Below are 26037 nucleotides of genomic sequence, written 5' to 3' on the forward strand. Positions count from 1 at the left end.
AACAGGGCTCCACACTGGACTATGCTTCTTCCAACGATCTGCTCTCCCTCAGAGGGCACACTGGTCTTAGCAGGCGCTGGTGCTCAAGGGAGCAGGCAGGTGGTCTTTGTTTCCCTTGGTGGTGGCTCCTCACCCACAAGGGAGACTAGCAGGCCTTGGCCCCAGTCCTGGTAACAGGCACAAGTCTTGCAGAGCTTTCCCTCCTCACACAGCCCGTAAGGCTGCTTGGAAGATGACAATTTTTCTTTTGGGGTGGATGGGGGGGGGTTGGGTGGGTTCTCACACTCCTCCTTCTTATAGTCCATTTCCAGACATCAAATGTGAGTTAGGGTCTGAACCTTTTAAAGCAGCGGCGCGAATTCCGCAGCGGTTTGACCGAGTGGGTGGGGCCGCGTCGGACAACCGACGTGCGCAGCACTACTGCGGTAGTGCTCGGGACGGCTGTTGGCCAATGTGGCATCAATGGGGTTGTGTTGGGTTCTGCTTCTGCGGAAGTGTTCAAACCTCCACTCTACTTTCCTCTTGAAAGCATTCCGGTACGGTCTAGGGGTACGTTGATGCAAGCAGGGTGGGAATTAAGGGACTGGTGGGTGTAAGGTGGGTATACGTGGAGTGAAGGATGTACATGGTGTGCACTGTGAGCCGTGCTGTCATTCTTTTCTACCCCTCCCCAACCCTTCTCAATCCAAAACACTGACTAACCTATCCACCACTAAAATTACTTTCATGTTTCACCATACTAATTCAACACTAATCCTGATGGGTTCCAGAGTAGTGTGCTACTTGCGCTTCAAAACCCCATCTGAGTTAGCAAGCACTATATAAATACAAACCTCTTTCCCTTCACTATCCCGCCACCTACCCTTCTCTACCCAAATAACTGAATAACATATCTACTACTCAAATTACTTCATATTTTACTATACTAATTTTCAACAGTATTCCTTTATGGGTTCCAGAGTGGCAAGCTACTCGCCAGAAAAGCGCTTCAACATCGATCAAGTGCTATATGAATGCAAACTTTTCTTCCCCTTTTATCCCTCCGCTATCCTTCTCACTCCAAATAACTGACTAATATCCAACACTGAAATTACTTTCATATTTCACCATATTAATTCACCACTAATCCTGTATGGGCTTCCTGAATAGCGTGCTTCAACACCCCGTCAGGGGTAACAAGCGTATATAAATACAAACCTTTTCTCCTCCTCTATTCTTCTGCTATCATTCCAAATCCTAATAACTGACTAACCTATCCACCACTTAAAATGTACTTGCATGTTTCACTATACTAATTCAACACTAATCCTCTATGGGTCCCGAAGTAGCGTGCTACTCGCCGAAAAAGCGTTTCGACGCCTGGGTAGAAAGCGCTATATAAATGCAATTACAATACAATACAATACATTGAGGATGATGGAATGTCCTAAAGAGTCTTAAATCAATAAATAGATCAACAAATCAATAGATTAATAAATAGATACATGAATAAATAGATTAGCAAATAGGTGAATGAATAAATAGAAGAATGAATAAATAGAGGAATGAGGAGAAATGTCATCTTACCCGGAGAAAGAAAGAACGAGAGCATGAGAAAATGAAAAAAGAAAAAAGAGAAGGTAAGAGAAAAGGGGGAAATGAAGAAAGAAAGAGGTAGGGAAGAGGGAGCCAAAGGGGAGGGGAAGGAGAAAAGATGAAATGGGGGAGAGAGGAAACGGATATGGCAATGAAATAAAACATTCAGGAGTCTCGGAGAAAAGAAGCCCAGTCTTGTTGGAATATTTCTTCCTGATCTCGTAGTTTATATATTACATGTTCATGGGATGCCATCTGAATCATTGCTACCATCCAATCCTCCTTCGAGGGAGGGTTAGGCGATTTCCACAGTCTTAAGATACACATTTTGGCTGTAGAGAGCGCAGTATGTAAAAGACGACGCTGAGGAGGTGTAATGTCAGGTTAACTCCCAAGATCATGCAATAAAATAATGGGAGAGGTAAGGGAAAGTCGAAGGGGAATTGTTTCCTTTAGTGTATACCCTACTTGAGTCCAAAATCACTGTATAGAAGGACATTTGCAGACTATATGAAGGTCACAATTAACTCCAGAATACCTCCAACACTTAATGTGATAATAATCCTGCTCGGTGTAATTTCGAAGGTGTGCAGTACCAGTCATGCGAAGGTTTGAAAAGACAATTTCGAACGCGCTTCCCGAGTATCCTTGTCTAAAGCTTCCAGTATGTCCAGCCAGACATCATCTATGGTAATGTGCAAGCGTTCCTGCCAATTCCTCATAAAGCAGGTCAAAGGATTTCAATTCACCGTTTAACATAACCTTGTCTAATGTCTGGATTCCTCTTGGAACTCCAACTAGACCCGTGAAGAGCCTGACCATTGATTTGAATATTTATATTACCCCAAAGTGGAGCTTTAGAGTGCAAACGATGAGCAACCCCTAAGAGGCGATGCGCTTGTTGCCATGCGTGATATGTAACTTGAATCACAGGGCGCGGAGGAGATGTTCGTGGTTTATGAGTACTATATAAGAAGTCAAGGCCGTTGTTGTTACCCATTATGGGGGGGGTCAGTTGCACCTGGGAGCAGGTAAGCTAATTGTGAGAGGTGCTCGGCTAAAGAGTAATTCTCCAACAATGGTAAACCTAAACCACTGTGGGAGCGACGAGCCATTAGTTTGGCAGCAGCTAGGACGCATAGATCCACAGACAAAGGCCCGTATGTGGGCATCCACGTGACGTAGTATGGACAAAGGGACTACCATCGGAAGCATTCCAAGAGCATATGTAAGTGACCGAAGCAAAGAAAGAAATAAAGTATAGAAGTAAAGGCTGTGCGGATAATAGGGGAATATCAGGGGAAAGAAAGTGGGTAGAATAAAAGAAAACAGGAAGAAGCTATGCCAGGGAAAGGAGGTGAAGAAAGCAATTGAAGAAAGGAAATGGGAAGATGGAAAGTAAGTTCCGGGTAAGGAGAAAGATCAAGGATGAGATCAGTAACCACCAGAAAAATTCCAAAGAAGTTTAAAGGATTGTGAAAAGAAAATAAGAGAGTCACTTGTATGTACACGGAGGAGTAAGTGAGAAGGAGGAAAAGCAAGTTTCTAAAAAAACTAGAGAATAGACAAAGGAAAGAAAGGGAAGTCGTAAATGTTCTACGCAGGAAAAACACAGCACCAGGGGAATGTGACTTCTCTCTGCGGGTCTAAACTTTTGGGCTGTGCGTGCCGGAGGAGCCCCGTCCGGCGACAAAGTCTGTGGTAAAAGAAACATCTATGCAATAATATTAACAGCATTGGGGTTGAGATGATAAGAATCCTCGTGTTTTCAAAACTTTGAGTATTCGACCAAAAGTATAAAGATTAGAATTAAAGTTGAAGGAATAAGGGGAAAAAGATGAGCATCTAAAGTGTTATAGTGTTAAAGGAGATGAGGAGATCACAGGAAAAGGAGAGCAAGAGAGAAGGGGAAGGTCAATGTAATATGACATTTTCATATGAATGGTACAATCAAACAAACTTTGCATAACATAGTAGTAGTGGTAACTATAAATATTAAATATCATTAGTAGATATCACGGTTAAGTATTATCATAGCTAAATATTAGGACGGTGGAGTTAAATATTAAGACAATTTTTTAAATATGAAATATTATCAGTTAATTGATATCGTAAATATTGGTTAACCTGAGGAAGAGGGGAGGGAAATGTGTGAAAAGGGATTAAGAGAGGAGGAGCCTAATAGTACTTATAGTTCATAACCAATTAATAACAAATAAGCGGGCATTCATGTTTATAGTCAGTTATCCAAATTCCTCTCATATAAGGTTTAACAGTACACAACGAAAAGCACAAGCAAACAGGTTTCGGAAGAAACTCCTAGGATGAAGAAATGTTAACATAGGTACATATTGGGGAATATTGTAAAAGGGAATTGGATGAAAGAAGAACCTTATAAAGTAGGCAATATATAAGAAAATGAGCAAGAGTTCAGGTACTCATCTAGTCGCCGTCTTCAGAAGGCAAAAGGCAGCAAACGCTCATCAACTCCTCGATTATAGAAAGGTAAAATATTTAGCCAAAGTTCAAGACGCATTCTCCTGGGATAAAGGCAGGAGCATAATTACTCATTGTCTCTTTCCTGTATATAAGCTGCCACTGCCTGAAGTACATGTATTAAATCGATATCTTCATCTTCGATGGGCGTCAAGACAAGGGATTTCCAGATTATCAAAAACGCAGGGAAGTCAATGAATCAACACAATACAGGACACACCCTCATCTGGTGAAGAGGGTTTTAGTGGTGAGCATGATTTGTCCCCGTCTCTTTCCTGTGTGAGCGTAGCGACTGCCTGAAGGGCCTGTGCTTGGTCTCCTAAAGGGGAAAAGGGTCGGTCTGGCTTCGATTACTTCGGGACACACCTGCAGATATCGTAGAATTTAATGATGGGAGTTGGGATCCAGGTTCTTTTTTAAAAAAAAATCTTTTTATTGTTTTAAAACATAAACAAGACATGAGGAGGGACCTTTACAAATACAAAGAACCCCACATTTCGTGTTGAGATCAGACTCGAAAATTGTTCAACAATTAACAAAGCATGTAATCCCTATTCCAAATCTAGCGCTGCAATGTCAAGCCCCCTCGATCAACATAGTGTCACGTCTGAGCTCAGGGCTCGAAGTCCTTAATCCATGCCCTATGCGTGGCCCCCCTCAATATCTATCAACTCCCAATCCCCCCACCCCTGCTGCTGGCGCTGTTATCTAGATAAGAAATGGTATCAAGGTACTACCCTCGTGTGTGATATGCTTACAGGCCATCTCATCCACTATACTAAGAGTCATCGTTACCTCCCACTGCGCTAATCTCTCCCAGTCCAGAGGAAGCCGCCTGTACCTGCTCCTCCCCCACCGATGATCCGGATTCCGAGTCAATATCCACGTTGGGCATCCGGAGCTCCGCCACCAAGGGCTCCCACGCCCTCGCCGCCTCCAGTGCCTTATCACTATGGGATCTATGGGCATGTTGCATTCTAACTGAGCTCTCACTACCCGCCCAAATAAGTAGCGCTGCCTTCCATCTAACATAGCTAGGGCCAGCTGCTGCCTTCCAATGTGATGTAATTTCTCTTTTAGCCAGAATGAGACCCAAGTCGATAAACTTGCTAGTTATCTTGTTTTTACTAGTGTGCGGGAACCAGTGTAATAGGCACACCCCTTTATCCATATCAACCTGCCGCGCTGTTACCCTACAGAGCGGCCTGGTTACCTCCTCCCAGTATGTTCCCAGCTGAGGACAGTCCCACAACATATGGTTCAGGTCCGCACCCTGAAACTGGCATCGGGGGAATACTGCAGTATCGATTAAAAAATACTGATTGATTTTAGCTGGCGTGAGATATGCCCTATGCAGCACAAAGAATTTAATCAACTGGAACCTGGCGTTCCTGGTACTCTTCCATGCTCTTTTAAGTATCTGTGACCAGGCCGCGTCCGGGATAGCTTTGTTGAAGTCCGTCGCCCACTGCTCCCGCAATTTTTGTAACGGGTTAAGCCCTTCCCCTAACATTCGTTTATATAGACAGGTAACCTCTTTATACGTACCCGCTGCCATCACCACGTATTGACACGCTCCGCTCATTGGTGGTTCCGAGAGGCCAGCACCCCAATGTTTTTGTAGGGCTGCAATCAAGGCCGCATGCATCAGGAAGTGACCACGCGGAAGACCGAAGGTCTCCTGTAACACGCTATAGGGCAACAGTACGCCGTCTGCAAACAGGTCACCCACCATCTGCAGGCCCAACTCCTCCCATTCCGCCAGGCTGGACCAATCGCCACCATGTGGTAGCGCCGTGCACATGCCCAAAGGTATCTCGGGTGCGTAAGGACGCTGCACCACAATTCTGCTGTGGAACCGTTTCCAACAATGTCTTCGGGTGCCCTCCAAAATCGCTAATTCGGCAGTCCTCAGTCGCTGCTGCAGGATCACAAAGGACAGAACATGCCTCGGCACTTCTGGCACAGTCCCACCCCTCTGGTCCTCTAAACTTCAGCGCTACCGCCTGAGTGAGAACCTGGAATTGCGCAGCCTGATAGTATAGTTCAAAATCTGGAGTAGCAAGGCCTCCCTCAGCTCGCGGCCGCATCAGTGTATCCAGCGCTACTCTGTGCCGTCCCGCACCCCAAATGAAGCTACCCACCGCTGAGCGGCGTTGTCGAAAGAAAGCAGCCGGTATTCGTATCGGTACGGTCTGGAAGAAATATAAAAGACGAGGAAGCGCCACCATCTTCAGGAGCGCGACGCGCTCCGCCACCGACAATGGCAGGGTCCCCCAAAACCGCATGCTACTCCTCAAGCCCCTCATCGCTCTCTCAATGTTGCCCTCGAGAAGATCTTCCTGTGTATGATACACATGTGTTCCTAAATAAGGAAGGCATCTCGGCTCCCACGCCAGGTCGGGCGGTAACACTGGCGAGTCGCATGTACTAGACACTGGGAAAACACAGGTCTTTACCCAGTTAACCCGTAGGCCCGAGATGTCCCCGAAACGGTCGAGGAGATTGCGCGCCCCATCCAGGGCGTCCCCCGCATCTTCCAGGAACATTAGGAGGTCGTCCGCGTAGAGTGAGATATAGTGCTTACGACCTCTGAGCTGAAGGCCCCGGTACGCCTCTCCCATTCTAGCGCGCGCTGCCAATGGCTCTATCGCAAGAGCAAACCGCAGCGGGGAAAGTGGGCAGCCCTGCCTAGTGCCCCGCCCCACCGGGTAGGAAGAGGAAACAGCCCTCCCCACACGGACTCTAGCCGTTGCCGATGAATACAAGATTTCAGTCCAACTGACATATCCGGCGCCAAGCCCAAATGCCGTCATAACTGAAAACAGATAGGGCCATTCCAGGCTGTCAAATGCCTTAGCAATGTCAACCGAAAGCACCATTGCTTGCCTCTACCTTCCACAAGCTTTGTCTAAGATTCCTATCAATCTACGTATGCTACTGGCGTAATTGCGCGTCGGGATAAAGCCAGCTTGGTCTGAATGCACCAGGCGCGTCATTAATGGAAGGAGCCTGGTGGCAAGCACACGGCTCAGTATTTTATAGTCAGTAGTGCGCATTGAGAGAGGCCTATACGCAGCTGGGTCAGTCGGCAGCTTCCCTGGCTTGAGGAGCGGTACAATGACGGCCTCCCTAGTAGAAGCCGGTAATATCCCCGTCTTCTTAGCCTCCTGGTACATCACCAATAATCTGGGAGCCAGGGGGTCAATATATGTCAGATAGAATTCGATAGGCAAACCGTCGCTGCCAGGCGTTTTGTTGCACGCTAATTGCTTAATGGCGCAGCGAATCTCAGCCAATGTAATGTCTTGTCCAAGAGCCTCTTCCTCCTCGATTGCGAGTAATTTCCAAGCCATCCAGGAATGCTTGAGGATCCACCTCGCCAATCTGCAGCTGGCTGGTGTAGAGACTCGCGTAAAAGGATCGAAATTGATCATTGATATGATGTTGCCCATATTCCAGCCGTCCCGAGGGGGAGGTCAACGCCAGAATAGGCACACACCTAGGGGCAGGGTCCGCAAGCCAGGCCAATAATGTGCCCACCTTGTCCCGCTCCGCGTGAGCCATGAAAGCCTTGTAGTCAAATCACCGTAGCCGCTTTACCCCCGCCGCTACCGCCTCCTTCCGGGACAGAACTTCGTCACGCGTCCCAGAGCCATCCGAATGAGCCCTCTCAGACTCGCGTGGGGCCAGCTCAGCTGTCTCGATTTCCTGCAGAAGCAGCTTCCTAACTCCTACCCACTTGGCGATACAGATCCCGCAAACCACCACTTTGAAGGCGTCCCACTCTAGGGCCACTGTCGTAGCAGTGCCCGCATTCTCCGCAAAGTAGAGGTCCACCCCATCGCTCAGCTCCGCACGAAAGACCTGATCCTCCAGCATCTCGGGGCGCAACCTCCAGTGAGGGATCCTGGGGCGCTCCACCATCCAACAGAAGTTCACCAATAGTGGATTGTGGTCCGATATGGTGCGTGTTAAATACTCACTGCTGGCCACCAGTAATGCCAGACCAGAACTACACAAAATGACGCCCAATCGAACATGTAGGTCATGCAAGGCCGAATAGTAGGAATAATCCCTATCAGCTGCGTATAGGCCTCTCACAATGCGCACTACTGACTATCAGTCGGATGCTGCGCTCGCCAATTGTCAAGAAGTCCCCAGTTTTCCTGCCAGTGGGCCCGAACCCCAGCCAGCTTATTAATCCATGGCTACATCAACAACTGAGTTAGTCTCCCCCAATCCATACCGGTATCGTGAAATAATCGGCAAGGACAGAAGACAAAGTCTCCAAGAAGGACGCCTGTTCTACATTAGGAGCATAGACACTGCAGAGGGTCACCTCACGTCCATAAAGGCGGCCCCTAACCGCAACATAGCGGCCATCAGGATCTATCAGTTGATCTAACATTTGAAATGGGACCCCCTCCCTAATCCAGATCAGTGCCCCAGTGCAAAAGCTGAGTAAGTGGTGTAGTAAAGCTGTCCGCGCCACCTACGCTGCAGAGCGAGCCCATCAGATTTAGTCAGATGTGTCTCTTGCAAGAAAGCCACCTGCGCGCCCCTACGGACCAGATAGGAATGTACCTTATATCTACGCTGCATGGAGTGCAATCCCCAAACATTCCAGGATATACATTTCACATCAGGAGACGAGCCCGTAACAGTAATGCAAAAAAACGCCCAAGGCAGCCCCCCCCTTCAGCTGCCAGGCAGTGTCACCATTATACAAATACACAACACTCGATAGTACCGTTTCCTCAGTTAAGCTCATCAGCAGGCAATTTCCCCCTAACAAACCAGATCCGACCCCAAACTTTCCCATCCCACCCAATACATCACCCACCCACCCCCCAAGAACAGGCACCAACATAGTGAATCCCATCCAAACTACCCCAACTGCACGCCCCATGCAAAATTAAGGCGAACTAAATAGTACCATCCGGTGGGGGTTGAATAGAGCCTAGGATACGACCTGCAGTAGTTCCAATAACACAACCGATGGCCGCCCCCAGATCCCACAAGATGCAATGCTCCCCAGGTCCCCCCGCAAACCCCGCCGCCACCCCAACCCCAGTCACTCTCGATTCAGGGTCTCAGCACCCCTTGTTTCCAATTCACCACTACAGCCCCCAGTCAACAAAAGACAATCGCTTCAGCACAGCATTCCAAGGCAGAACCCCCGTCCCCACAGATAGCCCAATATCTACTCATCCAGCAGTCCATCTGCCGTTCCAGGGGTGACGTTGGCAGTCTCTGATCGTCCGACACCGAGGCCTCCCCTCCGTCCCTCGATTGGCCCTTATCACTGCCAAGTTCAGATGCTTCTGGTGTGGTCTTCAGCAGTTCTCCGGAGATCGCCGACACCGCTTCCAGGGCGCCCTTGCGCTCTGTGGCCGTCTGCAAGGTCGATGGCTTCCGCAGGCCCCGCCTGTGGCGTCGCAAATGTTGTGATCTGCGAGGTTGAGAGTCACCAGCCAGCTCCCGTGCCTCCGCTTCCTGGCCATCCTTTCCCCGCTCTGTAAGACTCCAGCCAATCCCAGGCCTCCTCCGGCGTATCATGAAAATGGGTCTTTCCGTCCAGTACTATGCGCAACTTGGCTGGGAAGAATAGGGAATATTGGATCCCTTCTGCACGCAATTCCTTCTTTACAGTTTGGAAGGACATGCGGCGCCACTGCGTATCGCACGAGTAGTCCGGAAAGAGAATGACATTACTGTTGTCCACCTGAAAGGGGCCATCGCTACGGGCCCTCCGTAGAAGGAAGTCACGCTCCCTACAGTGTAGTAACCGCGCCACCACCGGTCACGGAGGGTGCCCCTGCAACGGTGGCCAAGCCGGGACTCGATGTGCCCGCTCCAGGTTATCGAAGTTCGATAGCCCTTCCGGGGCCACAACAGTTCGAAGCCAAGTCTCTAAGTAGGCCACCATGTCCGATCCCTCAATTTTCTCTGTCAGACCCACCCCGCGGATGTTATTGCATCTATTCCTGCCTTCTGCATCCTCAGCCCGCCGCTCTAGCACCGTGAGACGATCCAGGACGCCCGCCATTGACGCAGTTAGTGCGGTCTGTGCAGGGCCAATCTCTTGATGTCTAGTTTCAGTCTGCTTCACTCGGTCAGCAAGTTCGAGTGGTCCGCTCGCAGCAGACCCAGTCCCGTTGAGACCTGCGCAATGTCTGCTGGAGGGCAGCTCGAGTGTCCGCTATAGCCGTCAATATTCTATCAAGTTGTAGTTGAATCCCTGAGTTCTGTGGCAGTTCCTGCTCACCCCTATTCTCCTGTGGCGGGGATTCGGCATCCAATGGCAGTGGGTCTCCTTCCTTCCGTCCCGAGGCTTGCCCATGACCGAGACCGTTGATGCACTCCAATCCTGCGTTGCAGTGCTCCCACGCCTTCCGATCAATACTATTGGGCCGCTCCTCTCGCACTTCTTACAGTCCCCAAGGGCTGCCCCTCTCCGAAGTCACGCCGCTCAGGAAGCAGCCCAGCCCCAGCGAGCCGTTCAGTTCAGGCTACACGTGGACCTGTAGATTTCACCACTTAGAGTGCTAGTCCTCCCAGCTCGCCACCGCCCTCGAAAGGCTCCTCTCTCAGTACCCCAGGTTGGGGTGGTTCCAATTCACTGCAATCCTACAGCAAAGAAGGGGGGGCCCCAACCCAGGTTCGCCGCGTTGTCTTATTCACTCAGAGGCCTAGAGTTCCTTCAGTGGCCTTGCAGTAGTCCTCCCGTGGTCCCACCTCCGGGCGTTCTGCTTCCCACCGCGTGCTGCCAGGCCTCTACCAGCATCTTCGCCCCCGTCACTCCTTATGGGGAGGGCTCCGTTAGCCCAATCGTCACAGCTCAGTCAGTCCAAGCCCGGGACCCCTCATAGCCGACCCATGCAGCTCCAGCCTCCAGTGCCCTCCAGGCTCCAGGTCGCCTCCCGCTCCAGTGGCTCCGTTTGGGGGACCGAGAGGCGTCAATAACAGGAGAAGTTCGGGGGATCGGGCGCGGAGCTCAGTGCTCACGCAGCCTGTCCCATCTGCTCCTAAGCCACGCCCCCTTGGGATCCAGGTTCTTGTGGGGACGTAGTACATTCCATGTTCTGAGGAGACAGATTGTCTAAGAAATTACAAAGGTCTTCTGGATTAAAGAACTCCTTGGAAATCCCATCTTTGGTAATCCACAACCGCACAGGCTCGAAGAGGTCTTATTTGATATCAAGTTGTCGTAGGCGGGGTGTAAGAGAAAGGAAAGCTTTGCCACGATCATTAGTTTCTTTAGAAAAATCCGCTGCCATTCTGATTGCATGACCTTCGCTTGTATATGGGCCTGGGGAAGGAGCCACTTTGATCAATAGACGGGCCTGTTCATGTCGTAGGATGCAGACGGGCGGGCGTGGTTGCATATTTTTCCCTGTGTTTGGTGGACCAATGCAATGAGCTCTGTGCATCTCAAATGGTGGGTCAAAGGTAAGACCTGTGAGCTTTTGAAGGGCTTCTCTGAGATAGGATTTGGCGTTTGATCCTTCTATGTTCTCTGGAAAGCAAATAAGGCGGACATTGTCTCAGCGACTTCTGTCTTCCAGGTCTACCACTTTGCTCCTTATAGAATCCAGGCAGTTTTCTACTGCAACCAACCGTGCAGTGAGGCCATCCATCCGGGTTTGAAATTCAGCTATGTCTGTGCGGATGGATTTGGTCTCGGTTCTGAAGGCAGATATGGAGGTCTCTATGCCCTCCAACCGTCAGCCCACAGCAGAAATGTCCTGGAGTATCCGCTCCATGGTGGAGTCCGGTTAGGTAGTCCTCATAGGGTTAGGTGGTTTCTGGGTCGAGGGAATGACACCACGTGTATCTGAGGTGGAGTGGCCCTGATTTAGAGCTTCTGAAAAAAGGCGTAGTCTAGCGGGTTTCCCAGACGCACTACCAGACTGCATCCCCAGCTCTTCTGTGTCGCTCCTCTGGTATGTAAACGCTTCGCTCAGCTGATGTCTACAATGCAGTAGTCAGTGTAGATATGCGTGTAGCAAACAGAGGAGAGAGAGCTGATGTAGGGATATCAGTTGAGCCCTAATACGTGGCTACTCCTGGACCGACTGGATGGGGAGAGGCTGGCAGCTACGTTGAAGGGCCAAAATATACGCCATAGGCGCCAGATGTATAAGGAGAGACCTCCTCTCTAAAGAGTCCAGAGAGCCTGTATTTCGCCCCAAGAATGCAGATGGTGGGACTCCAGCATGCCTCATGTTAGAGGTAGGATGTATGCCAGGAAAGACTTCTAGAGGGCAGCGAGTAGTAACTTCTGGAGGGTCCTAGGACTATACTTCCATTTCACTCACTTTTCGCACATCTGTGTCTCTGATGAGACTATCTTCTTCGCTGTAGATGTTTGCCTTTGAGGGTCAATCCGTCTGCGGGGGCGGCAGTCGGAGATAACCAGTGTGGGGCTCAATAGTAGTGTAGGCTGGCCTCCAAAAGCGTGAGGCAGTGCGTTGCTGGTCGGTTTTTCCTCGTTGATTCATCCAGGGTTGATCTCCACTGGAGGATCGCTTCTGAGCCCACCTGTAGAAGGGCCAGTAATCAGTGGACTCAATCACTCACTTATATCAGGTGTATAAACACTGTGGTTTCGGAAGAGGGAAAGCAAAGCCTGTAATGCTGAGACTCTCATCCATCGGATCCTGCAACTGGTGACAGGCTTTTTATAGCATTGGTCGTTGCTGTCTATCAATCATGGAAACCATCCTGGGGTCCGAGGTAACACCGTTGAGGCACTTCAGAACCAGGTGCAACAAGGCAGGGCACATTTCCGCAAGTTAGGTGATCCTCCTCTGGTATGCTCATATGGTGGCACCAGACCGTTTCTGCGTTTGTCACTGTAGAATCACAATTTAGCCGAGCTGATGTAAATCACTACAAGTGTGTCATAACACAGCGCCCCGCCATTAAAGCGATCGTTAGCGGGGAATAGAGCGGGGCACCCATGATGGCAAGCGGCCTTCACTGACTCCAGTACTCTGCGGGAAGTAGGGAGGGAGAGCGCCTATATGAGGCAGTGCGTAGCTCTTCTGAGATGGGTGAGCCACTGTCCGCTCACCAATGCAGATGCTGGCCGACCACAGCTTCTATATTTCGGCGCGGGTCCGTTCTGGCTCGTTTCAGTTGAGACACGAACCGGGTCACCGCGCGGGGCTGTGCTGGCGGTGGTAGTGGGCAGGCTCTGCCCTGGAGTCGTCGGCAGACACAGCCCAGTAGGGAGCCTGGGTTAGTCAGACACGCTCCTCCAGTCTGGCAGCAGCGCAGTCTGGTTTGACCGAAGAAGAATCCGGGCTGGGACACAGCACGTCACAGAACACTCCGCTGTATGATCGCCAGGAAGCCCGAAGTCATTGGGCACATCCCTCACTGGTTCATCTCTTCAGCTCCGTACGCAGGTCGTAGCCTGCGTTAGGCCTCATTCAGCTCCTTTGGAGAAATCATAGTTTGGGAGCATTATTTGGCAGCAGGGTTGCCGTCATACCACCCTCTGCTGCTCCGCTGTCTAAAACCAGGGTTTTAATCTGCATTAGATTCCCGGAAAGCTCTCTCAACGCCGTCCGGGGCTCCTCACAGCATGGAGCTCCGGAATTAAGCGGCCATCTTGCTACGTGACTAGACCACGCCACTCAAAAGCACCTTTTGTTGCATTGGTGCCAGCAGACCCCTTTCTCCCAAAGGGCGACGGTTAAGATGTAGTATGGGCGTTGTAGTCACTGTGCTCTTCCAGAAGCAAACACTCCCAATGTGAGTCCCGACATGTCCGTTAATCAAAAGCAAATTAATGTAACACATTTAGTTCATAATGTTATATTTTGCAATGTGGTAAGCTTATATGACTATATTTGCAATATTATATCTACATTTTTCACAGTATTTTGTTATTGATTTCTAAGAGTTTCCAAAAGGTTGACAACTATGTGCCTCATTTATTGTCCTTATTTAACAGAACACAGTCTCACAGAATGAAAATAAGTAACAGGGCATCAGTCCTCTCTCTGCTAATTCCTTAAGTTAAGAGCTACAAAACAGTGAAATAAGGTTATAAAAACAGAACAAAAAGATTGATAGGTAGAGGGGTATCTTCTTGCAGAGGGACATTGGGACAGGCCATACAGAATAATATCTCACGTTCCTGGTGAAGGCTACCCGAACAGGAGGCACTTAGCCTTCCCTCACTGACTTATCATTGTAGCTGGCCTTGTGAGGCAAGAATTGCAGACTTTGCTATTACATTGAACATAAGCTCCATTGTTCAAACAGGTATGCAGATGTGTTCCATCTCTGTAACTTGAAATGGGTTTTATTTTCTGCTGTGCTAGAATTAGATTAGCGCTTAATAGTAGGAAAATTAATAATGTTGCTCTAAAGTTATAACCGCAATTATGTAGGAGTGGTTCCTTTAATTCGGGCTGTTAATAAATGTTGCTGCTGCCATTTTATTTGTTTATATTGTGCTTCCACTCCATATTGTGTGCACTAGACTATGAATTTGAATTTAAATACATCTTTAAAATGCATCCCTTGAATTCTAGGGTTCGTGAGTGCTCAGTTCCTTCATGAGGTTTGGGATTTCACTAATTATCCTTGTAATGTCTGTGAGATGGTTGCAGTACAACTGTTTTTCTAATTTGGGTTGGCCCATTGACAGAGTCCTTAGTGCAAGGGAGTCTAGAAAACTGACATGTTTCTAGAAAACAACTAGAAAGGGTATCAGAACCTTGTGTGTACAGTTAATCATTTAGATATATTTCTGGATAGCAAATCGCGTGTTCATTTCTGTATTCAGTTGAAGATGTTTGCGTGGGAAGATCACATTTCAGTCATACACTTTTTATATTTGTGCATACTTAGTGTCTTTGTAGTTTGTAATCTTTATTAACGTGGTTGAATTAACTGATTCCATTAACTTGTATTTCCTTTTATAATAGTCCACAGCTCAGTTTGGCAGCAAAGATGAGATTCTCCTCGCTTTGGAGAAACATGGTGGCATATGTGACTGTCAGACATCAAGGTAAATGTTTGCTTCCAATTATATGTTAAGAAGGAGCAGTTATCTTATAACACTAATACAAACACATTGCTAGGATAATTTTGCAGTATCTCAGAAGTCCCCTAGTTTTGATTTTTTTATTTGCAAGTTGTTACGGTCAGCAAATTATGAAGACAATGAACACACCAACCGGGTGTGCAGCTCACATGGAGTTGACTGCAGCTCTCCATTGCCTTACTTTCATTCCCACTGAAATCAGGCAAGTGATATTACCAGCACACATTGCACTGTCAAATGAGGTGAAAATGAGTAGCCTCTTACTGCACTAGAACAGTTGCCCAATCTTTGCAATAGAGCTACTTTCCATTTATGAACTGTAAACCGTGATCCTTACTTAAAGAGGACATGTTAGAGAAACCGTTATTAGAATTTGGGATTTTAACTTCGTAAAATCCTTAGAGAATCCCCATATCTGCTTATCAGTTGAACACCTACATCATAACCGTCAATCATGTTGATTATCCATATGAGCAGCCACTTATCAATAGGTATTGATTCAAGAACAAAGTCTTGCAACTGATGTTACTCTTAAAAATATTTAGTGGACACGTGGTTGAGGCTACCATGCCTTAATTTGAACTTGACAAAACCAAAGGGGGTGATGGACGGAGTGTTGAACATTGCAAGCACTCACCCCCAGTCAACGGATCTGGGTTTAATCCATCATCATTCTTTAGCTCACTCCGCCACCCCAGTTCAGACATGGCCATATGCAAATCAGTCTGACCCTGTGCCTCATGGGAACATCCAGACCTACTGCCAACCCATGTCTTCCCTGGACCGGAAAAGGTCATCTTAGGACCGGTTTCTGGCTAATCAGTCGTCATCAGCCAGGCTAGCTTGAATCCAGTGGCAAAGTGAGCAAGGGACCCACGCCTGCCAACTTAAGGCGAACAAACCAAAACCAACGGGGATGATGGACGGAGTGTTGAACAATGCAAGCACTCACCCCCAGTCCACTGATCTGGGTTTAATCCATCATCATTCATTAGCTCACTCAGCCATCATGGGAACAGTCCAGCCTGAACTGCCTAGTCATATCTTCCCTGGACCCGAAACAAGCATCCTGGGACCGCTTTCTGGCTAATCAGCCATCATCAGCCAGGCTAGCTTGAATCCAGTGGCAAAGCGTGCAAGGGACCCACGTCTGGGCATACCCTGCCAACTTAGGGCGAACAAAGCAAAACCAAAGGGGATGATGGACGGAGAGTTGAACAATGCAAGCACTCACCCCCAGTCAACTGATCTGGGTTTAATCCATCATCATTCTTTAGCTCACTCCGTCACCCCAGTTCAGACATAGCCATATGCAAATCAGTCTGACCCTGTGCCTCATGGGAAGAGTCCAGCCCGAACTGTGATCTATAGGCACCCATGCTGGCACATTAACCCAACATCCACCTATTTGGGGGTAATTTACTTGATACTTTAGTCCTACTGGGCCACCCTTTTGACTCTATGGTTAATTTTTAGTTCCCCTTTCCCTGTCCTGAGGAAGACCCGCAGCAGAGGAGTCTACTTACCCTTTTGCATTCGGGTTGAAACGTCACCATCCCCCAAGTGGGCCTACACCCAACATTTACTCCCCTCATATCCCAGCCATAGATGAAGCTGCACTGTGACACGAATTGTAAAATAACTAACAGAAATTGAAATTGAATACAGGGGTAGGCCTAATATTGTAGGGATACCGGCCCTGTCAGGAAATCCTACCGGATCCCAGTTGCCACAACATATTTGAATTATTTCCTATATGCCTCTTGATGATCTTCATCTCCATTTTCTATTCTCCACATGAGCACTTACTTTCACACCTTTCTTTTTCCCCTTGAAAATAAACCAAGTCAATATCACATGCTGTATATTATGCCTCTACATGTGTATTTAATTCTATGAATAATACTCCGCGTGGAATTAAATTGATGTTTCCAATTTTACGAATTTTCGATGACACATAAATTGATATGTTCTCATCACCTTTTTGAATGTGCCTATAGACCAGAGTTCTTCAAACTGTGGGGCGCGCCCCCCCCAAGGGGGCGCGACACCATCCCAGGGGGGGCGCACTCGACACTAAAATCTTACCTTTGTTGTCCTCCGCGTCGCAAGTCTTCACCCATTTCAAATGGGAATTTCTTTCATTAACCCCTTCTATGCTAATGACAAGGTCAGCTCGTCATGAGGCACACTGGAGCTGTGCTCCTGACAAGGTGAACTCGTCATGTATAATGGGATTATCAATCAGTCAGCACAGGACGGGAAAAGCCTTAGCAGCCAAGGTGTTAAAGAACTCCCGGTGACAGAGGGTTGGAGGGGGGAAGGAGGGGAAATCATTGGGCAAGACGCGCCCATGCTTTTGTTTGCGAAGTGCTAACTGTTCACCATCCCAGGAGGGGGTTAATAGGTAGCGCTGAGATAGCTGCCAAGGTTTAGATTGCTATGTGTCACATTCCAACTTCTATGAGTGACACTTTCTCGCGAACAAAAATCATTCAATGAACAAGAAGGAAACTTACAAATATCAGAAATTGCAGCCATTTGAACAACAAAAAGCTCCAAAAACTTCTTGGAAGGACACTAGTGGCAAATCACACACCGGCACCCGTAGTCTAAAGAAAATACCTGAGCCTCAAGTGAAGTACCCAAGAAGGATGACGGCCTGCTGAGATTACTGTCTGCAGAATTAAATGAAATCTGAGATCTCTTGCAGATGTAAACCTGAAGGATGACGAGCGGCCCTGCGCCTGCAGATTTCTGTATCTCAGTTAATTATCATCTTATCTCAATCATTTGCAATGCGTGGTGCGCTCCACGCTGTGAAGTAATGATATTACAACAGATGAGAGCGGACAGTGGGCATCTGAAGAATGATGATGAAGACGTGAGCCATAACGGACCCCCTCCCTTTCCTCCCCCTCCCTCAGCCGGGCCCCAGTGCCGAGAGATCAGGGAGAGCGTGCTGGTAAAACTGTCAACCGTAGTCTGTGAAGATAAATCTAGTTAGTCAGGGCGGCCATGATAAGGATGAGGAGACAGAGCAGCCCTGCGGCCAGGCATGCAGATTTGAAACTAAATTGATTGTGTGAGTCAGACTGAAATAATTTACTAGAGATGATCAGACTGTGTGTGCGTCTCCGAGGCAGCGCTAATGTCACACAAGCACTAATTAAACTGTGTACACTAAGTCTGCCTGGCGTGTAAACACTTACTTAATGAACTGGAGGTGCTTCAGACTGCTACTGTCTCTGCGTTCCGGTCCGTCCGGTGGCTGCGGCGTGAACCACACAGGGACCCGCGGCCGCACAGCACACTGCATCATGCACTCTTCTTCTCCCAGCAGAGTGACTCACTGACAAGTCCCCCGCCCAGCCGCACTTTGCGCCCGCGATGTCTACGATCTGATGCGCAGCGGCACGGGCGGCCATGTGTCCTGTCAAGTCATTGTAGTGTAGCGGGAGTGACTAAATCGGTCACTCACTTGCTGCTCAGTCCGGCAACGCTGCTGGGTTTTATTAAATTTGCGTCACAGTCAGCAGTGGCAGCGTACGGAAGACTCGAATCTCAGTTTGAGTTCCCAGCCACTACTGAACTCTCTGCCTCCGGTCCAGGACATGACGGAGATTGGGCCCCATGGTGTGCCACAGCGTTAGCAACCACTGCTGAGCCAGCCTGGGCAGGCCTCGCACCCGCTTTCAGTAATTGTCAGAGTGTGAATGTCACTCAGTGTGTCTGATGCGTCTGGTGTGTCTAAAAGCCGCGCTACACGGGAAATATAAATGTTGCCAGCACGAGTCAGCTGTCCGATTTAATTTGTAACCATACATTGTAACACTCTCAGCCACTCCAGAGCTGAGAGCAGACACAATTAACTATTAACTTCCTGCCCAGTGCCTGCAGCAAGTCTGCAGGGAGCAGCTGGCAAGCGCTGACGGTGCGCTCTGGCACCCTGCTTGCCAGAGTTTCAGAGTGGCAGAAATGCGTGACAATGCATTTCAGTGCGGTGATGCAGAACACCGCACTGAAATGCGTTAGCATCACACCTGATGCGTGATGCTTGGCAGGCCTGCGCTGAAATGCTTCAGCTGCAGTGAGAGGCAGGACGTCTCCTCAGCTAAAACCGAAAGCAAAGGAAGAGACAGTCCTGTTCCTTTGCATTCGATTTCAAAGCAGAGGAGGCTCTTTGCCTCCCACTGTAGCTGAAATTAATGTTCCATAGCTGCCAAGGTTTAAGATTGCTTCGTGTGACACTTTTATAATTTCAGTGTAATTATGAGTTACATTTCAACCACTGAGTGACACTTTTATTGAGAGCAAAATCAAGCAGTAATGACTAGGGAAATGTATATAAACATTAGAAATTACACACATATTGGAGCAATAATTCAATGTATTCACTAGTATAAATTCTAGACCGCCTTGGCTGCAGAGTTTATGTGAGTTATCAGTTCTTTAAAAACAATTTCTCTAATATCAAATTTTGCATTGTGTTGCTTGGATTTTTATTCCATAGGATAACTCTCAAGTCAATGTATGATTCTGTCATTAAATAACAAAGTCATAATTGGCTAAACATATTTACGAACAAGCTACCTGAGAGCTTCAGAATATTGAATGGCTTTTAAATGTAACATATTGTTTACGATTGCCATGCTGCCACCGGCATTCCTATTTGATTATATTTTCCGAAATTCAAATGCTTTGTATGATCGTGGCGGTGTTTAATTCACAGTTCTTCTTACCCCCGTGCACAGTCCTCCTTCCTGTCACCTCACTCAGGTAAACTTCTGTGCCATCCTGCTCACTGCCACTTGGATCGCCGGTGGAAAAGGCCTAACGCCACTGTATGTCGATTGGATAGTAAAGACTGTGGGCCTTGTAAAGTTATTTTCTGCCTCGTCGCCACTGTAGCAGACGCAGTGTCTCTACCATGCCGGTGGTAGCTGGGCCACCAAATCTACAGTTGTCTTCTGTTAAACAGACACATACATACATGAGTAAAAAATACATCATGCCTGTTCTTGTCATCACTTGTGGCTCCTGACTGTAGGCCTACCAAAGCAGAAGGTGGTGAGCCCATCCTAAACTAAAATCCCCCATGCTGTGGTAGTGCTCTTCCGTGGCGTGGTACTTTTCTGCCCTACTACTAGTACTACACTAACCTAGACACATAGCTAAAAAAAAACTGTAACAGCAATTTATTCACGGCAGCAGCGGATAAGTGTTTAAAAAGATGTAATTGATAACTACAGTTTAGTTAATAGATATGGCCCGTGATATGTACACGGCGGTCGATTATGTAGTGTACTAGATTGCAGAAATTTCTGTCAGGTGGTGGGGGGGGGCCCAACATCGAAAACAATTCTGCTGGGGGGCTCAACCTACAAAAGTTTGAAGACCTCTGCTCTAGACTGTATAATTTCTTTGATATGAATTGTTTTCATAGTATACTGTTTTACAGTCCCGCATTGAGTATAGTTAGGATTGTCTAGGACCACTGTTTTCTTTATCGATTGATACCCAGGTCCTGGGTACTTTACTGGGTTTCCCCATTTATTATAATGATCACCTCCTCCCCTGGACACCTGTGGCCATTGCAGTTTCCTTTACCTCTATTGCTACACATGGACAATGCTTTACTGTACTTAGGTCACACTCCATTCTAACCTACCTTCGAGAAAACAGTCTAACAATGGAGTTGATGCCCATTCACATTATCACCAAGAGGAGGACTTGCTCTGTCTTGTGACTGGAAAGACTTCTTTGAAGAAAAACAACTTGCACACATCCGGATCCAAAACTATATGGCAGGAGTATGCAAAGCATTTTAATCTACAGCACTTCATGCCAAGAACAGATGCTTTCAGAGCAAGTAACCTAATCCCTTCATTGCCACTGTAGTGGATGGGACAATAGGCGCTGCGGTCCACAAATAGTATTTAACTTTCCATGCTAGGGATGTATTTTTCCACCATATACTATGGTCTTATAGGAAGGTGAAATATGCTGATTAAAGGTTTAAGCTAATTTTGAAATGTTTTAGCTGTCAAAGCACATACAGTGCGAACTGGATAGCAGTGTCCCTTTGAGAGGGTTCAAGTTTGCCAGCAGGGGGGCGTGGCCTGGCCTGGCAACATGGCCGACAGGACGTGAGCTCTACCAGCTCCGTCCCAAGGACCCACAGAATCCTGCATAAATATCCTGCCTGGGCTGCTGCAGCTTCTAAACTTGGGGCCGGAGCATTCCCCGATACATTGGGCGCCCCCGGGCTGGCGGAGTGACTCAGGTGGCGGCTGGGAGCGGAGGTGGTTGCTCAGACGGTGTGCGCGCCGCCGCCTCTAACTACCCGACACCGCGGTCTGGGCCTGGTCCGTGCGGCCCTTCTCTTGAGCGGCCTGCCGGTGGCGGCAGTTCGGGGCCCCTGGCGGGGGGGCCCCCCTGCGGACATTGGCGACCCATCCTGCGCCTCTGGGGTGCTTCTGAAGGCGGCGATTGGCGGGCGCGGCTCCCCTGAGGTCCTGTCTGCCTGCCGCCCGTCCAGTGCGGAGCTCCTGCTGTGCCGGCTCCGGCCGCGCGCTTCTCCGGCTGAGTGCCGACGGACGGCGGCTGTGACTCTGGGGGCCCTTCATGCCTTTGTGCACTTCGTGAGTGCTCTGCCCTGGCCCCTGATTCCATTGCCTCTGCCTCTCCTGGGACCCCGGGTTGGCGCTGGAGCGGCCTGGGGCTTCACCTCCCCCTTCACACGGGAACCAGCTGGACGCGCTCCCGCTCCCCATTGCTGGTGCTCCGGTCCCTGGCTCGGGACGAGGGAAGCGGCGCATCTGGAGTGGCGGTGGCGGTGGCGCTCGTTTCGCGCTCGCCCGCCATTTTGTATTAGTCGCCCGGGCGGATCCTGAGTGGCGCTGTGGCCGCTCGAAGGGAAGGAGTTTTCTCAATACGGATTGTCCTACAGGTTGGTGCCTGCCTTGGAGGGTGCCCCTGGGCCCTGGAGTCCGTGCTGTTGACGACAGGAGGTGAGGGGACCCCGAAGTGGTGCGTGGATAGCCTGTCCTGCCGGCACTTGATTGATCCTTGCACGGGCGTGAGGCCCTGTTCACGGCTGAGTCCTTGACGCGACCCGGAGGTTGGGAGCCTGTTCATACCATTTTTGGCACGTTGTGGAGACCTGTTCAGAGTGAGTCGGACGGCGGCCCCTTGGCTATCTGATCGTGCTCCGGACGCCCTCGAGCTCCTCTTCCTAGATCCGAAGGACTAGTGCGGCACGACGGACATCTGAAGGTATGGCGCAACGCAAGGATCGGTCCTCGAAGGGCTCCCAACCCAACACTATTGTCCAATACACTACCCCACGTATGCAGCCGCATAGGATCACGCGCCAAACAGGCCCCGAGGACGGCGGCGAGAGCCCTGTGGAACCATCCAGAGCAGAACTTTTGAAAGCTATCCAGGGTTCTCACTCTGCCCTGGAGCGGCAGATAGAAACTGTTTCTATTGATGTGAATCTACTCCGGACCGACCTCCACAAAGTCGCGGACAAGGTCTCTAACGCGGAGGGCAATATTACACAACTACAGCGTGAGGTGGCATCCCTGCAGAAGACAGTTGCGCAACTTACATCGACTACTCGAGCATTAGAAAGGCGTGCTGAGGACGCGGAGGGGAGGGCCCGTCGGAGTAACATAAGGGTCCTGGGAGTGCCGGAGAGATTGGAGGCGGGTAACCCTGAACGATTCCTAGAAACCTGGATCCGCACCCACTTGTGCCCCACTGGACTGTCCAACGTCTTTGTCGTGGAACGAGCGCATAGAGCCCTTGTGCCGCCTCCGCGCCCAGGCGAGGCCCCCAGAGCCCTCATCGCGAAGATCCTGAACTACAAAGATCGTGACTGTATTTTGAAAGCTGCGAGAGAGGCGGAATCTCTCATGATCGAGAACAGCCGCGTGTCAATCTACCCAGACTACACCCAGCTAGTACAGGAACAACGGAAATTTTATCTGGGAGTCAAACAAAAACTCCGTGATATGAAACTCCAGTATATGTTGTTGTATCCAGCTAAACTCAAGGTGCTCTCCCAGGGCCGGGCGCACTTCTTCGAGACGCCTGCAGAGGTGTGGGAGTGGCTTGAGATCAGAGGAGATGATCTGCCCCCGGGGGAGCGAGGTGGCCCCCGGGAGACTTGGGGGGGACTAGACCACAGAGGCGCCGCCGTGGACGGGGCCGGTGCCGATCTGGCTCCCGTGGTTCTCCTGGGGACCGCCCTACGGTGGGAGCAGATGGAGCTATTCGAATGGAGGTCTCGCCGCGGGGAGGGGGGCCGGGATCCCCCGGGGGTTCTCCTCCTGGAGAGATCTTGGTTCCAGATACCCTACAGGTAACCCCACTGGCTACGGACTCTACGACCCCGGTGGTCCCGGAGACGGCCCTCCCTGAACCAAGATTGGAATAACCTATGGACTTGAGGTACATGTTCCTCTTTATGTTGATCTCCACCAGTAGTGAGACGTTATATTGACGCCCTGGTAAGCCCTCATCATGTCTTGCTGTTCCTGAGGGGTTTTGGTCATGTGGACTGGGGTGGTGGTTATGCACCCTTCTGGCATATGGGGCGGAGGGGGAGGGCGGAGCCGTTATATGCCTTGAATAACGTCTTATCTGGAATGCACCCAGAGGCGGGTAGATATGCCCAGGCACTTCCCTAGGGTTCCTTCGAGGAGCTGGGAGGGAGGGAGGGTGGGTGGGGTTGGTTTGGTCTGTGTGAGTGTGTGTTGAGTGGATTGTATGGGGTGGCTGTGTACGTCCTGGCACTGGCAGGGGAAGGGCGGGGAGGCGTTTTTCGTTGTTGCTGTCCTTTCGCTCGTGGGTGGGGGGTGGGAATCTATTTTTGCAAATGTTTCAGATGTTGGGGTTGCTGGGGGGTGGGTTGGGTTTTACGTAGAAGTTGTTGCTGGCATCATGTGTATATTGCATCAGAGTTGTGGAGGGTTCCCTCGTGGTGCTCCTCCTTTCCATATGGCTGTTGTGGGGACCGGGTGGGAGCTGGTCATGTTGTGTTTCTACTGTGCCCCGAATGGGCGTGATAACTGGCCATGGGATTTAAATTTTTAACGTGGAATGTGCGTGGGTTGGGTACTTGCACCAAGAGGCACAGAGTGCTCACTTTTCTGAAGCGGCATGGGGTTTCGGTAGCTTGTCTGCAGGAGACCCACTTAGACGACGACGGTGCGCAGCGCCTGTCCAAGAAATGGAGGGGCCGGATTTTCCACTCCTCCTTCTCTACATATGCTAGAGGGGTCCTCATCTGGGTGGCACCGGGGATCCCTTGCGCTCTTCAGTATGTTGATGCGGATGTAGAGGGTAGATACCTATTGGTGAGACTTAGATTGGATGACAAGGAACTCCTGTTGCTTAACTCCTATGCCCCGAACACCGATGACCCGGCTTTTTTCTCTCGGATCCAGGATCTAGTGGCCCCTAGTTTGGACTCCCCCCTCCTTTGGTTTGGGGACTTTAATTGTATATTGAACCCCGAGTTGGACCGCTGTCCGCCCCGGTCGGGCACTAAGCCCCGTATGACGACACAGCTGCGGGAAGTCATGCACAATCTTGGAGCGCTGGACGTGTGGAGAGCTTGCCATCCTGCGCAGAAGCTCTATACATGCTACACCCCGACACATGGTACCCATAGCAGACTGGACCGCGTGCTGGCAGCTAACCTCACCCCATCCCTTACCTTGACGGTTACCCATCAGGCCCGGTATTTGTCGGACCATGCTCCAGGGACGTGTGTGGCGCAGTGGCCTGACCGGGTTACGCGGCCCCGCACATGGAGAATGCCCGCGGACCTCCTCCAGGATCCAGTGGGTAAGGATCATGTAGAGACCTCATTGTTGGACTATGTGGCCCTCAACTGGGGAGGTGATGAGCTGCCCTATTCTGCCAAGTGGGACGCATTGAAAGCTGTGGTGCGCGGAGCGTGTATGGGCCTCACCTATGGGGTCAGGAAACAACTGCTATCTGAGTTGCAGGATGCGGAAGCGGAGCTTCGGCGCACCCAGTCCAGTCCCGACCCGGACGCCCTGGCCCTGCAGGCTGAAAAGAACGCTTTAGTCTCGATCCATGACATCCTCTCCCGGCTTGATAAATTTACTCTAGGCCAATACCGGCAACGTCTCCACCGGGAGGGCGATAAATCTGGCCGCCTGCTGGTCTGGATACTTCGCCGTGAGTTCGCGCCTGAACGGATAGTTGCCTTGCGCGACCCGTCTGGTGCTATGGTCCATTCTGAATCCGATATCCTCGAGGTCCTCCGAACTCACCTGCAGTCGGTATATGAAGCGGACCCGTCGGTTACGGAGGATATCTATCAGTCGTATCTTGAGGGACTGGACCTCCAAGCCCTGCCGGAGGAGACGGCCAAAGAACTAGACGCGAAATTGACACTGGGTGAGATAACTGCGGCAATGGCCGCCCTCCCTCGTGCCAAGGCCCCTGGTGGGGATGGTTATCCAGCGGAGTTTTATCACTCCTTCGGCCACGTCCTAGCCCCCCTCCTGTTGCAAGTCTATGATGAGGCTTTGCGAAAGGGCGCCCTTCCGCCCACTATGAACCAGGGAGAAGTGTGCATGATCTTAAAGCCGGGCGGAGATAGTGCTGATCCCGCGGCGTACCGCCCTATCTCGTTGATTAACACGGACGCGAAAATCCTCACCAAGTTGCTGGCCACTCGCCTCGCCCCACTTATGACTCGGTTGATACATTCCGACCAGTGTGGTTTTATCCCGGGTCGTAATACAGCGATGAACTTGCGCCATCTGAACCATATTCTACATGAGGTAAGGGGTCGTGAGGGACCTCATGTCTTAGTATCAATCGATCTAGCTAAAGCCTTTGACACG

The 26037-nt window shown here is 49.9% G+C and overlaps 1 protein-coding gene across 2 annotated transcripts in view; it reads left to right on the forward strand.

Moving 5' to 3' along the window:
- PMPCA (peptidase, mitochondrial processing subunit alpha) overlaps positions 1 to 26037 on the forward strand; it is a 110017-nt gene that overhangs the window by 38190 nt on the left and 45790 nt on the right. For both annotated transcript variants that reach the window (XM_078641912.1, XM_078641913.1), the window contains exon 4: positions 15024 to 15106. In XM_078641912.1, coding sequence (XP_078498038.1) covers positions 15024 to 15106 — 83 coding nt within the window. The remainder of the gene's footprint in view (positions 1 to 15023; positions 15107 to 26037) is intronic.

Source organism: Lissotriton helveticus, chromosome 5_1, assembly GCF_964261635.1.
Source record: "Lissotriton helveticus chromosome 5_1, aLisHel1.1, whole genome shotgun sequence".
NCBI lineage: Eukaryota > Metazoa > Chordata > Amphibia > Caudata > Salamandridae > Lissotriton > Lissotriton helveticus.